Source organism: Momordica charantia (assembly GCF_013281855.1).
Source record: "Momordica charantia cultivar OHB3-1 chromosome 2 unlocalized genomic scaffold, Mcharantia_2.0 BLBB01000002.1, whole genome shotgun sequence".
Classification (NCBI taxonomy): Eukaryota; Viridiplantae; Streptophyta; class Magnoliopsida; order Cucurbitales; family Cucurbitaceae; genus Momordica; species Momordica charantia.
In genome coordinates, this window is record NW_028275160.1 from 6,703,767 (window position 1) to 6,717,821 (window position 14,055).

The window sequence follows — 14,055 nt, forward strand, 5'->3', positions numbered from 1 at the left end:
ATTTAGTCATTAGAGAGCATTTAGCTAAGCTCCACAACGGTACAAGTTTCTATGGCAGGTTCACTTCAAGTGTTCAAGGATAGGTGGCGCCTGTCTTGAAACGTGCATCAAGTGTTAAATGCAATGAAAAAATGTAATGCTTAAGTAGTGTTTTTTAGTACAACAAATATGATGTATGAAGATTTGAACCTTTTGATTTTAAAAAAATAGTACATGTCATTTATCGAAGCTATACTCATGACTTAAGGTTTACATAAATTGACGTGACTCTAATTATAAATAAATTTTAGACATTATTTAGTTACTATATGGATTATTGAAATTAACAAATTGATAAAGGAGAAGATATTTGATCAAATATAGACCACAAATGAGAATTTTACTCAGGAACGTCTAACCATTTGAGTTATACTTAGGTTTACAATTAAGTCTCGTCAATAAAACGTAAAAGGTATATATAGTAAATAAGTATATTTTTGCTATTTTTTTTTTTCAGGAACTCATATGAAAAAGCTTAAATTTTATTTAATAAGCCATTCATTTGACACTTTTGTTCTTCTTTCATTGAATCAAATGAAGAAAAGGAAGGAACTAGACTCTAGAAGTAGGAATACGACTCTGATGGATATAATTAGATATATTAATGAATCACTGAGGTGGCTTAGTGGCACAAAAAAAAAAAGTTGGAGAAATATGACGACCTTTGAAGACACTGATTCAAATCTCATGGTAGTCACCTATTCTCGATAGCTCAAAATACAACCTACTCTCATTTTTTCTACACTTTTAAGAGCAAAATATGTAAAATTAATTTTGAATTCAGGTTCTTTATATAAAAAAGAATTGAAATATCTTCAATATGAAAATCATTTATATTCCCCCCAAAGTATCTTTGGAGAATCTATGTGGGGAAGCAATTTTGTCTTAGGTCAATTATATGACCTTACATATTTTAAACCCTCCTCCTTTCTAGACAAAGAAAAAATGGAGGCAGATATATTAATGAATGCTACCCAATCTTAATTATTAATTTATAGGTCCTACTACGACGATATTAAGTACCAGACCTTTCAAAAGTGTAAATAGATTCACAATATCATAACAATGCGAAGATATAAAAATTTTATTGAAATAATAATTTAGTCGAGTAAGATACCAACAAAAATGTTGATGTTTTAATTTCAATTATAGAAATATCGTTAGATTTTCGTTTCCAGTTTCTAAAGTTGGGTTAACATTTAGAAAGTGTTTTTGGAAGGATGGAAGTTTGTTGTTTTTTTTCTTTAATATATATATATGAAATAAGCTTATTATATATATTGCACATAAAAGTTGTGTATAGAACATTTGGCTTAAGATATAGTTGATCTTTGCATTTTCCAAGTAAGAACTTTTTGAACAAAACTAAAGAAAAAAATTATCATACAAAATTAAGTTAAAAACAGAAAATATAATATTGATAGGAATATGAAGTCTCAATATCACAATCAAAAACACTATTATACCAAATCCAGAGACTGCCAAACCAAAATAAAGGTTTCTAAAAGTCAATCGATGGAAAAGCTTTCTTCTACAGTCACCCTCACCCAACTTTCTGGAAAGATGATTCTAACCAACTGGTAGTGAAACCATCCAACATTATAGTATATCGAACCACAACGACATATAGAGCAGAGCTACACCGATACTAACACAAGAATCTATTACATAAAAGATATCTAATCTCGAATATATACTATCGTCGCGAATATTACATACTGATGACTTTAATCCACTTTTTACAAATCAAAGCACAGCCTAGAAAGCAGGCAGAACAGAGGATGAAATCTGCTGCTTGAATGCGGGGTAGCGTAAGGATAACGTTTTTTTTTTTTTTTTTGACAATGTGGAAATATAACTCACATAGTGATAGTTAGGGGCTAAATGATGAGTAGCTTAGTAGTAGGTCTTTGAATTCTAACCAGTCGTGATACAGCTAATTTTGCATCATAATATAGAGCAAGACTTTTGTGTCTTTCTCTTCTTTTGCTTCTTCCGCTTCGGAGGCTGGAGGACCACTTTGATTGCTGCGTCGAAAACCGCTTTCACATTCTGCATTCAGAGCACAGTGAAGAAGACTTGTTAACGAGGGAGGGGTGGACCGAAAAAAGCATAGAAAGAAGAAAGTGGATTCTTCATACTTGCTGCGTTTTCGAACTGCATTCGATGTACATTGGAGCACCGATGAGTTTTCTCAGTTCCTCCCCCTGCAAGAAGCCAAACCAGACTGTAAAAGACGAAAAGAAGTACAACAGGGGTCACCAGACAAATATAGAAGTTAGGACTTAAGAGAACTCAAAAATACAGGGTATGTTGCAGGATACCTGGGCCGTTGTAATGGGCACCACCCCTGGGTGTTCAATGAGGTACTGTTTATCTTCTCGAAGGTCTACAGGAAGCAAATTGAAACTCATGGTTATCGATAGTCCCAAATCGAGAGCACGCGATAATATAGTACTTATAAAAACACTACTTCTCTGAAAGAGTTAAAGATGGCGCCTGGATTATTCAACTGACTTCTAACAGGGGCACTGTATTTTATGGGACAAGCAAGTTGACCATGATAACTAAGAAGCCCAATACGGAATAATAACCGTATTTTTGTTACATAACAAGTAGTTCGTGGCTGAGTTAAAAGCAACCGTATCGATTAACATCGGATCTTAATAACAGTACTTCTGTTTCATGTTGTTCTATCATGGTGAAATACTTGAATTTAGGAACAGTCATCAGAAAACAAAATGGGAGAAGAAAGTTGTTTGGAATGAAACATTTAAAGTTGCAAACTAGAAAGTCAGAAAAGAATATAACCAAGCTTAGTCCCGACGAGAATAACCGGTACACCAGGAGCATAATGCCTCAGTTCAGGAATCCACTGTCATGAAAAAGAAGTATGTAAGCTAAAAGGGAAACTAGAGACATTTAAACAAATAGAACGAAAATAAGTTCAACCGAGGAAGATAAAGCCAGAGGCTTACTTTTTTGGCGATATTTTCATAGCTAGCCCTGCTTATGAGAGAGAATGCTAACAGAAATACATCGGCTCCACGATAGCTCAACGGTCTCAATCTATTGTAATCTTCCTGGCCTGGTTCATGATTCATACATCAGATTCTCGGCAAGAAAGAAAGTTATGTAACGACTCGTTATTTTATCATACCAGCAGTATCCCACAAGCCTAGGTTGACTGTGCTGCCATCCACGACTACATTTGCACTAAAATTGTCGAAAACAGTCGGCACGTAATCCTGTTTCAGAGTATTCACCAGTCATTCAGATGATTAACAATTTCACAGAACTTCTGAATTTAAAACTTGCAAGCACTTATGTGTATTAATAGTTACAATCATCAAATGAAGACGCCTTATTCAACAAATTTTGAAATGGAAGGCAAGTGATGCAGATAAACAGTCTAGACTTCAACATTGCAAAAGTTGTCCCCAATCCACACACACTACACACACTGACGGACAGACGAAGATCCGATACGAGGCGAAAATACGGTTTCATGGAGGATATGTTTTCAGTTAAAAGTGCAGATTTGTATTAACACTTGGAACACCAAATGTTTGGAAGGCCCATCTATAAACAAGACCAAAAGAGGCACATTAAATACACAGAGAAAAGTGAACTTAAAACAGAAACCAATAAGTCATAAAGTGCAAGAAATTGATACATAAACGAAAAGGAAACCACAATTCACTCCCCTTTTTTTTTATTGTTGTTGGAAGCAAGAAGACTTGGTCAAAAGACCAGAATTTTAGTAATCTCCTCGTGGGAATCTTCTTGCAACAACTAAAAGACTGAAAAGAGGCTGAAATTTCTCAACAGAACCAGCAACACCAAAAGATTAATATTCCACCAAACATTTGGATGAAAAATCTCTTTGCTCCAGTAAGCAACCAAACAAAGACATGAGAAACGACAACAAAACACAACAGATTTGTTCTTCAAATGAGGTTCACTTCAAAAAAAAAAACCCCCACAAACACCCAGAAAGGAGCAACCATTTTGAGCTAAACAAAAAGTGCAGAGATACTGAAGTTCATCAGTCAACAAAACTCTCCCAGAACCAACTCAATCGCCCAAATTTTCTCAGCAACCAAACAAGAAAAACAACAAATTAACAAAAGGGCGATGCTCTGCTCACCGTGGGGAAAGTATTGCTGGTGTAGGAGATGAGCATACAAGTTTTCCCAACGGCGCCATCCCCAACCGTGACACACTTAATGAACCTCGAAACACTCATTTCCTCCTTGAGAGCTCCGTTCAGAATCAGAAGCCTTCCAATGCAGAATCAGCAACACCCAGAGAAATAGAGATAACAGTGGAGTTGACCCACAAATCTAGGCACATTTAATCGGGGAAACAAAGAAATTGTACCCGTGGAAGAGAGAGGAGGAGACGCAAAGACAAGGGCAACTGGGCCTATAAAGAGGGGGGGAGCCAGCTCTTGCCAGCTATGGCCAGAGTAAAAATCACGGCCTCTCTTCCAATTCTACCGCCATGGGTTTGTGGGAATTGGGAAAATTTTACAAAGAAATCAGATCAAATCAAAATCAACCTTATTTTGAAGTGAAACTGGTCGCTCTCTGTCCTCTCTTTTTTGGGTTAACTTTTTCTTCTTTTGGTTGGACTAATTTTTCTCCACTCTCAATCTCATCTTTAAAGAAAGGTATTCTCTTTGGTTGTTATTTTCTTCTTTTTGAAGGAAGACACGGGCGACAACCAAAATTTTTGTCTGTGTATCAAAATTATTGGTAAAGAAAATGTGTATCGTTGCATTTGATTTTGTTAACCAACTGTTCACACGTCAATTTAAATACAATTTGGGTTGCATGGCAAGAGTACAGATGAAATCTGAACTTACTAATTGGAAATGTCTCACCTATTTTGTTATACTAAAAAAAGAGCACAGATAAAGAAGAAATATTTTAAATAAAAAATTAGAAAGATTGAGTTCATAAATTTGAAAATAAGGATAATCCTTGCTTTTGTGAAAAAAGAAAAATCTCATCTGTCCAAAATTAGTTGATTTGATTATGCTTGACCTGGAGACCCTAATAATGAAAATGAAGAGTTGATTCATAGATATTACCATTCCAAACAATTTTTTTTTTTGACACAACCCTTCCAAACATTAATGGTTTGATCATACCCATCCCAAATTATTGAATTTTAAAAAGATGAGAGAAAATTATTTAACGTTTGATTCCTTCTCATAGAATTAAAAAAACAAAACAAAAACAAAAACAAATAAAGAAAAGAATAATTTTCATTTCCACTTTGATCATTATTATTAAAATATTTTAGAATATTACATCACAAATACGATAGTTAATTTTGAATCTATAATCTCTAAGAGATTGAAATATATTAACAATTGTGTGTAGTAATTGTTGTTACTTCTTTTTATTAATTATTTGACAAAAGTCTACTTTGATTTTCAAGTTTGACATCTAACTTAAGGTTGTTTCAAAACTTGCCTACGCATATGTATTCATCAAATAATTAAAAAAAAGTGCTTTAGTAGTGTTTCTATTAAATAATTTACAAAAAAGAAAGAAATTATAACAATTTAATACAAAGTTTAAGAATATAGGTAAGAATTAAAACAAAGTTTAACCAACACAAACATAACTCAAGAAAGAAATCTTACTCCTCTGGCATATGGTTCAATCTTCATCTCACATTTAAATAACTAAAACAAAACAAAGCTTAAACCACCATTTTAGTTATCATGTGAGAATCATTCTAGCCCCATTTGATTTTTGGTCTTCAAAAATTAAATATATAAACACTACTTCTATTAGGTATTTATTTGCTTGATTATTTAAAAGTGTTTTTAAAATTGAAGCCAAAATAATAATAATAATAATAATAATAAACTTGTCGTTATTGTTTTTTTAGTAATGAAATTGAGATATAAATTCAAATATGAAATATATAGGAAACTAGGCGAAAGGAAGCACAACTTTTAAAAACAAAAATGAAATTATTACCAAATTGAGCGTGCAATTTTAGTTACAAATGATTTGTATTACCAAATATGCAATTCTTAACATACACCCACCTACTAAATTGGCAAGATACAAACATTGTAGAGCATGGTCCACTTGATTAAATTTAGACTCGCAATAATAGGATCAATGGAAAGATTAAGAAGAAGACAGTGGGCAATCCACTATTTGCCAAACAAATAAATGAAAAATCTAAGGAGTCTTTAAAGTAAAGTATGAGAAAGTGAATTTTTAATCACAAAAAAGCTTATTTATTGCATGCTGAAATTGAATCTTGATTCTTGATGTTTCAGCTAATCTAGGGGAAGAATAGTAGTTGTAGAGTGAGATGAGAAGGGTAGATGCAAGGTGTTGGGAAGTTTGGTTTAGACCCAACCTGCCTCATCTACTTCTATTTTTTTAATGACCTAGTAATTAAATTTAAAAAAAAAAAATTCAATTATGTTTCTCAATGTTGAATTGTAATTCTACATTGTCTGATTTCATAACATGACATGTCTATTGAATAAATATTAGCAAATTTAGCATGAAGTGGACAATCAAACATGAAACATATCCTCCTCTTTGGATTATAATAAGATCGAGATTATAAAGCATGAGAATACAAAGTCTAGATTTTAGATTTTAGATTGTCTAAAGAAACAAGTAGCTACAACCTAGGTAACTTAGACTTGAATTTATAGAACAGCATGATTAACAAATTCATATTCAACATAATCAAACCTACATACTATAATAATATATAAGAGCCTAACTCACAAACCAAACGCAACTAAATTTTGGTAAGCAAAAGTCATGATCCATCGCTTTCAAAGAGGGTGCCTTTAGACCACCAAATCATTAAAGAAAATGGTAGTGGTTAATGGTGGTTGTAAGTTAGTATCATAGCTCTATTAAATCATTGCTACTTTTTCTCTCATACAATTCTTAAGCTTGTTATCTTATGGCTTAAAAAGATCCTCCCAAGTGTAGTCAATTTGTTGGCACAATAACAATTACAGCCTAACTTTGTCCAAATCAAATAATGTACCAACTGACACTAATAGATCTTGAACTCAAATCACCATATTTACTTCTAAAGGAACTTCCTCCTGAATTCATTAGTTGTCTAATAGCATATAAACAAGTGAATTTTTTAATTTTGTATAATTCTTACGTGATCCACTTGTCTATATGCTACCGGACCACATAAGAATTAAAGACTTGAATCTTCGGGAGGGAAGTTTTTTTCATTACTTTATTCTCGCGTAAGTTTTAGTTTTAAGAACAATTGAACCACCATATAGACTGCATATTAATGATATAATTTAAACAAACTAAATTCTATTAGTTTTAGAAACAACTATACAAACAGTTTCAGCTGTTATGTTGAACTTCCCAAACGGACCACTGCTATTTAACATGCTAAAAAATGAGGGATAAAATATTAAAGAGAGATGGGTAGCACATCACCTACCCATGTGCTTGGATGACCATTTCTCCCCCACGTCCCATTGGCCTCTCATGTCAATTAGCTTTTGTGTTCAGCCGTCTGGCAGGAAACTGTGAAAAACTAGAAGCTTATTTATCCAAATAAAAAAAGAGTGAAGCTAAAATGGCCTTAAAGAAGCCAGAGTTCCTGCCATTTCAAAAAAAGAAAAATGCAGTACTTCTGTCGTTGGTTGCTCCATTAATTCAGGGATAAATACCAGATCCTGTTCTGGCTTGTCTTGCTTCTGTTTTTCTCTCAAACAACAGTGAGCCTTGATTATTAGTTAGTCTTCATTCTTATAGAGCCTTGAATGAATTCTCCTTTTAAATAAACCAAGTTCCAGTCTTGCATTGGAGTTGTAAGTATAAGCATCAAGGGTTGATAGCAATTAGCTCTGCTTGTAAGAATCGAAGCTCAAACTTCAATTTATAAGGTGAAGAAAAGCTCAGTTTCTTCATCTGAACTAACATAATCCAACTCGATCATCTTTTCAATACTTTTTGTGGTTATGCCTGCCTGAGCAGGCTCGACTTTCTTTCTTTTTGGATCTGGTTGTTGGTTTACAACTTCTGAATCTAGTTTCTTGGTAGATGACTTCCTGAAAGATATCTTACAGATCTGTAATTACGTTGAAAGACAGCAACAGAAAACAACAAAGTGCTGGATAGAATCTTACAAAATTGACGTCTTCTCTGAACTGATCCTCTGCTGATTTTGTTTGGTTGATTCTTTATTTGCAGTATTATTGCACAATTTCCCTGCAATTGGAAAAGGTCTCAAGAGAAATTCTATGAATTTCTAAGCATGCGCGTATGGATTATGCTCTCTAACCTGTGATCTCAGCAAGGAATCTTTTCCCTTGTGAGTGTGCATTGGTGGTCACTTTATCTGCATTGCTGTTCACAGTGACAAGGTAAATCAGCCGTAAACGAGAACACAACAAATACTCCTTAAGCATACAAGAATCCGTTTTAGTTTGCCCATTTGCAGAAGATAAATGCTTTGAATTTGGAAAATTACATTAAAATGGAGTAAAATGGCTTGTCACTCAGTACTAAGTAATGCCACGAGGTCGTATAAAATATATTCTTTGAGAATACTACGTTACAAATAATGGAAAAGAAAGTAATGGAAGTTCAAACCTACAACCCATTGGAAGAGAAAAAATACATAAATGCCTAACTACTTAAAGTTGGCATATATACATTGCTCCTACTATCCGGGGTAAAAAAAAATTCTACTTTGCACTTTTCCCGAGCACACCTCTAGACGTTCAAATTGACCCCAGTTAAAATTCACAATTAACAAGAAAATAAACTTGAAGCACATAATTCATCTCCCCTATTTTCACAACACCCACCAATCAAGTTTATATCTTGAATGAAAAATCGAAAGTTGGTCAAGAGTAAATTTGAGTGACGGATAAAAAAGATGTTATGGCCATTATCTATATATGGAGTAGGTAATCAAATTGGAATTTGTTTAGTCTTCGAAAAAAAAATGGACTTAATAACTTAAAACTAAAAAGAAAAAGTGTAAGATCTATAGGGTGGTGATAAGTATCATTGGCTTTGCAATTCAAATCAAGAAAACAAAAAGAACCAACAACTAGGAGAAGCCAACTTGAGGACTTCCAAGTCCAACTCTCCACATTCTACTCATACTAGCTCCAGAACAGAAAAATTGTCTGCCTTCTCCACCAACTAATCTCCTATTTACAAAGACTCACTAACAGCTACCCTACTATACGTAAAAAAACCAATACTAAGACATGAACTCAGAGACTAAAAATGGTTTGAACCACCATTTACTGCCCCTCTTTCTCACGTAAACCTGATTAATGAGAGGTCTAACAAGTCAATGAAGTGTTGAATGTATTTTGCATTTAACCATAAAACAGGTTAATGCTAGCTTCACCTGAAGAATTGATGGTTTATATAACCGTTTCGTGAAATCAAAGATAACACCCACTCGCTTAGTCAAAATCTTAAATACTTCTGCAAATTGCTTCCAATAAATTAGGAATAGGATTGCAATGTCTTCTACAAACCTCAATGCCTTTTTTAGGCCTTCCACGGACAACAGTTTCACGGGAGGTGCTGCCTTTTTGAAATTAACTCTACCAGCTTGCGGATCTACCATGTAAACTCCTTCTGCCTTGAGATGATGATCTCTGAATGCCGTCCTCAGATTCCTGTGCCGGTGAACTTAAGCAAATAAGAAACAGAATCGAGCATAAAAGAAAGTAATTTCTTGAATGTATCACTGCTCGCTTACCCTCCTTTGAGCTCAATTCGTGTGGTTGTGGAATATTTTTCGGATGTTTTCTGTGAGAATTCAAATGGAAAGAAAGTAACGTATCGGTTAGATGTACTTTTAAAGTCCGCATGCAAAACAAGATTAGCATATTGAGCATGCACAGGTATACTTACTGATTTATGATATCTACAGTATATGCCACGTCGCCTGTAGTAAAACAATAATTCATCATAATAACTCCAAAATATGAATTGCAGAAAATAATAAAACTTGATAAATAACAATGAAAACTATAGCACAAGCGTTCTTGACTTTGTAAACCAGAATCCCTACACGTGATGATTGGCTCCATAAGTGGGAAAAGATGGAGGAAATTTTCCAAAATGAACTATCAGAAGGATATTTACTTGATGAAGAGATAACGGATCCATGATTTGCACTTTACTGTGATCAACCAAATATACCAACTTTTTGAATGATGTTTTAAGATCTGTCTATGCTACGAATAATGAGACAGAAGATATATGGCATCCCACATCGACTTGGGCAAGTTGGACCAGATATTTAGCAATGACTTAATTGTCCTATTTATCCAGCAAAAAAATAAAAACAGTTTATATTTTCAGTATTTGTGATATAAGGTTTGACAAATTGTACCTCAAACAAAATCATGGGCATGTCAAAATAAAATTTAAGGGAAAAAAACCACTTTCATCAAATCAACTATAAGAATAGTATTATTGTATTAATATCTTTAAAGACAAGTATCAACAAAAAGAGAGACTCTATCATATTAGTTCTCTTAATTACAAAGATCTGGCTCATAACTTTTCTTAAAACATAATGGTGAGGTATTCCAGCCAAAGGACTTATCCAACAGCACTGATGAGCTTGTTGCAAGTATACAGCTTTTGACACCTTAGATAAGTTACACAATTAATAGTAGAAGAGGTCAGTCTGATGGATCATAACATTGTCAAGAAATTTCGTCAGCCACCCACAACTCTAGACCCTCGCACTTTTGCATATGCAAATCCTTCGAATCTCATTCAATGACATCACTTCACTGACAGAGAGAGGAGCTATAAAATAAGGTAACAGAGAATTGTTTATGACAAACCTGTTTATTACTGTTGTACAAGCCATCCCGTCCTTCTTCTTCCCCTTGCATACTCCATAGTCATCTGATGTGCCCATCTTTAGCATCTGGCTTGGTTGATACACACTCAAAGAAAAACCCACGCCCTGAAGTAAGAAATGGAAGTAGGTAATTCATGAACTACAACATTATTATCTACAGTACAGTACAAGTTTTTAGTTGGTACCACTGCATCCTTGCGTACAGTAGAGTTAAAAAGTGCAAAAACTGTTCCAGCCAGCTCCTTGCAATTTCTTTTATAAGCATCACCAAATAAGAAAACAGAAACAGTGTTTTCATCCAAACAACTAAGTTTCCAAATGCAGTAAGCCTTCCCTGTAGAGCTTGTCTTTGGACTCCCTTTCTCAGTCAACACTCCAACAGTTACCCAACAGCCTGAAAGGGTATCTCCAACCAACAAATTCCTATAAAATTAACGAACAACTGAACTTGTAGGACAAATTTAATGCACAATAAAACTTATCAAAATATATTTCCCAAATGCAAGATGGTGTTCCTAATAGACTTCAAATGTCTCCAATCAATATCTACAGAATTTAAGACCCTCCATTCCTTCTACAAATAAATGATTAACATCTTAGAGTGAAAAATAGATAGACCATAAGCTAAAAATTTGTCTCCATTATATATTTGTTCACAAATTTTCATCATCACTTTCTAAGTTCTTTCTATTAAGATCATAATTCTTATTATTGTAATTGATTCCAAGGTATATATATTTGAGGTTGAGGTAGTTTGTATATATAGAATAATTTTTGTCAAGAAATGAATAAAACTTTTATCCTAGAATGACTTGAAAACTGGATACTGGATATTTATTGAATATGACACTGAAGCATGCGAAATCTGCAAACTGCGTGCCACCATTGAATGTTGATGAAAAATCCAAATGCATCTTGATGATCTTGCAAGATACTTAAAATTTAGAGATAAAGTTTAAAATTGGGAAAATCTAGTCAATTAATTTAAATCTTGAAAATGTATAATACATTTACATTGTTATATATTAACCTGACGGTCCCTTCAAGGTTGGTGGAGTTGTGTTAATATTTAACCAGTATTCATATCAATCTTCCTAAAAGACATCATTGCACTGTCATTTTATTATGTTATTTCCTTGAGACTTTTAAAGTACTCCACAGTCTAGGTCTTTCACATGAGGAAAAATAGAATAGCTGAGCGAGCAGAGCAAGGGCATCTTTCACCTAGATACTAAGAAAAGGAAGTGCACGCCTACAAACATAAACGATGTGAAGTGAAATTACTTAATGGTGGACAGTCGAACAAAGCGAATGTCAGAAAAACGATCACCAAGCTCTGCAGGCGCTATCAGTTGGTTCCTGCTACCGAAAATAAAAAATAAGCAGAAAGATCAAAATAAGAAGAAACACGTCCAGAAAATTACTCTATCCGTGCATGCTAGGCAGATCTTTAGATTAAACCCCTACTAGTTCTTTCCTCTATTTGATTATCCAAAATGCCAACGAGAGAAAATTAGCTTCGAATATACTTCTAAATTTTCTAGTTGCTTAGTTATCCGAATAGTTGAGTTACGAGTGCTCTAAAACTTTCATATATGACCGAGCTGGACTACAATTCCAGTATAATATAACTTTTAGTCCGCTCCTCTAAGATTTTTCCGGTAAGAAGTCAAGAACACAGTAGCCAAGTAACATGAAAAATCAGAGTACACATAGTTTTGCAATGCAAATGGCCAGACTGTACCTCATACGCAAACCAGAAAACTTCTCGACTGTAACATCATTCGAGGCCTTTTGCCGGTTAGTTTTTCCACTTTTTTCAGCCGGTATATGATCATAATCAAGACAATCCTTGACGGCGTTTTTGAAGATAGACATATCCGCAGAACCCACTCGTTTTGGTGATTCATCGTCGGATAGAAAATCTGCAACAAAGCAATTCCATATAAAACAATCGACTACAACCGAATAGCGAAGAAATGTCCATATTCTCATCCTCAATACAAGTGTTTCTTCTAGGGTTAAAAAAAAAAGCATACAGGAAAACTATAACAAAACATTTTGATTGCTCGTAATGAATCAATAGAATCAGACTCCTGGATACAAGTTACCATAGTCGATGAAACTGCCATCGTACCTGAGGTGTGAGGAGGAGTTCCGGGAGGAGTTCCGGTAGGAGTTTCAAGAACTCTGTCATGTAGAGAAAGGAGAAGATCGAGATCGTCTTCTTCGTTGGCCATAGCTTCCGCCTCTTGCTCGTCCGTTGGAGTGTGGAATCGTTCGGAAGTTTTTTGTTGTTGTATTGTGCGTTATATCATTTTTCGTTTTGCTGTGGAGGGAAGATTTTACTTTTGGAGGGAACGACGAAAATAGATCCTCAAAACGACACCGTAAAAGAAAACTCAAGTTTAACCCCCAACGTGCCTAATAATCCATTGGGCCGACGTCAGGCCCAACTAATTTAAACCCTCGTTCTGATTTTTTTTTTCCTTTTATTTTTTAAGTGAAACCTTTGTTTTGATAAACGTTCTAAAATTATTTAAGATTTCAAATATATCCATGATTTCACCAACGAATTTTGAACATGATTTTCCAATTTCAAACCATTTTTCCCCTTCATTAGTCCCAAAGGACTAGCATAAATTGAGAGAGAATGAGTTTAAATTATATAATGGTCACATATCTTAGGAATTAATTTCGTTTTTTCTTACACCAAATGTTATAGGGTTAAACAGCTACCTATAAAATTAATCAAAATACACGCAAACTATCTCAAATACTCACAAATATCAAAAAAGAAATAGTTTATTGCTTTCAAATGTAAAATTATTTTATTGATTTCACATATGCTGGTGTGTGAAAACAACACAAATTATACTCTATTTGGGATTCATAACCATCAGCTTTTAAGTTGCAACTGAACTTCATGGCTTTCATCTGAAATTGAACAGTCAAGAATGGATTCTAATGATGGTTAAAGAACTCGAGATGTGTACTATGAGTTTGATTTTTGAATCACGGGCCATATCCAACAAGCCTCGGAGAGACTCAAGAAGAGTGAAGGAAAAAACTCAAAAGTACACAAAGGAGGCATGGCTCTAAAGATAAGAATTTGAACAAACAAAA

The 14,055-nt window shown here is 34.1% G+C and overlaps 2 protein-coding genes across 5 annotated transcripts; both read right to left on the reverse strand.

Annotated features, from left to right (window-relative positions):
* Nucleotides 1-1,688: 1,688 nt before the first annotated feature.
* On the reverse strand, nucleotides 1,689-4,680 carry RAC3 (RAC-like 3). Its single transcript, XM_022290440.2, has 7 exons — nucleotides 4,190-4,680; nucleotides 3,200-3,287; nucleotides 3,018-3,127; nucleotides 2,851-2,914; nucleotides 2,364-2,428; nucleotides 2,181-2,246; nucleotides 1,689-2,091 (listed from the first exon to the last, which is right to left on the reverse strand). The coding sequence occupies exons 1-7, from the start codon at nucleotides 4,286-4,288 to the stop codon at nucleotides 1,987-1,989; spliced, it is 597 nt and encodes a 198-aa protein (XP_022146132.1). The 5' UTR covers nucleotides 4,289-4,680; the 3' UTR covers nucleotides 1,689-1,986.
* Nucleotides 4,681-7,362: 2,682 nt separating this feature from the next.
* Nucleotides 7,363-13,247, reverse strand: MCM10 (minichromosome maintenance 10). Of its 4 annotated transcripts, XR_015789328.1 has the most exons (12): nucleotides 13,067-13,247; nucleotides 12,674-12,854; nucleotides 12,214-12,291; nucleotides 11,115-11,352; nucleotides 10,910-11,034; nucleotides 9,963-9,996; nucleotides 9,808-9,857; nucleotides 9,581-9,724; nucleotides 8,362-8,426; nucleotides 8,207-8,288; nucleotides 7,748-8,128; nucleotides 7,363-7,601 (listed from the first exon to the last, which is right to left on the reverse strand). XR_015789328.1 is itself a non-coding variant. In XM_022290605.2 (11 exons), the coding sequence occupies exons 1-11, from the start codon at nucleotides 13,167-13,169 to the stop codon at nucleotides 7,957-7,959; spliced, it is 1,269 nt and encodes a 422-aa protein (XP_022146297.1). In that variant the 5' UTR covers nucleotides 13,170-13,247; the 3' UTR covers nucleotides 7,363-7,956. The 4 variants fall into 4 exon arrangements, 3 of the variants coding, with proteins under 3 accessions (XP_022146297.1, XP_022146295.1, XP_022146298.1); XM_022290605.2 differs by having other exon boundaries at nucleotides 7,363-8,128; nucleotides 12,214-12,288; XM_022290603.2 differs by having other exon boundaries at nucleotides 7,363-8,128.
* Between the last annotated feature and the right edge of the window lie 808 nt (nucleotides 13,248-14,055).

Bases quoted from the DNA above. Each gene is read 5' to 3' on its own strand.
- RAC3 (XM_022290440.2), bottom strand. From the start codon at position 4,288: ATGAGTGTTTCGAGGTTCATTAAGTGTGTCACGGTTGGGGATGGCGCC. The intron at 2,429-2,850 runs GTTATATTCTTT...TGCTTCCTGTAG, and splicing joins TCTCGTCGGGACTAAGCTTG to ACCTTCGAGAAGATAAACAG. The intron at 2,092-2,180 runs GTATGAAGAATC...CTCTGAATGCAG, and splicing joins GCAGTTCGAAAACGCAGCAA to AATGTGAAAGCGGTTTTCGA.
- MCM10 (XM_022290603.2), bottom strand. From the start codon at position 13,169: ATGGCCAACGAAGAAGACGATCTCGATCTTCTCCTTTCTCTACATGAC. The intron at 11,353-12,213 runs GTAATTTCACTT...TTAATTTTATAG, and splicing joins GTTCGACTGTCCACCATTAA to GAATTTGTTGGTTGGAGATA. The intron at 9,725-9,807 runs GTAAGCGAGCAG...TCACCGGCACAG, and splicing joins CGAATTGAGCTCAAAGGAGG to GAATCTGAGGACGGCATTCA.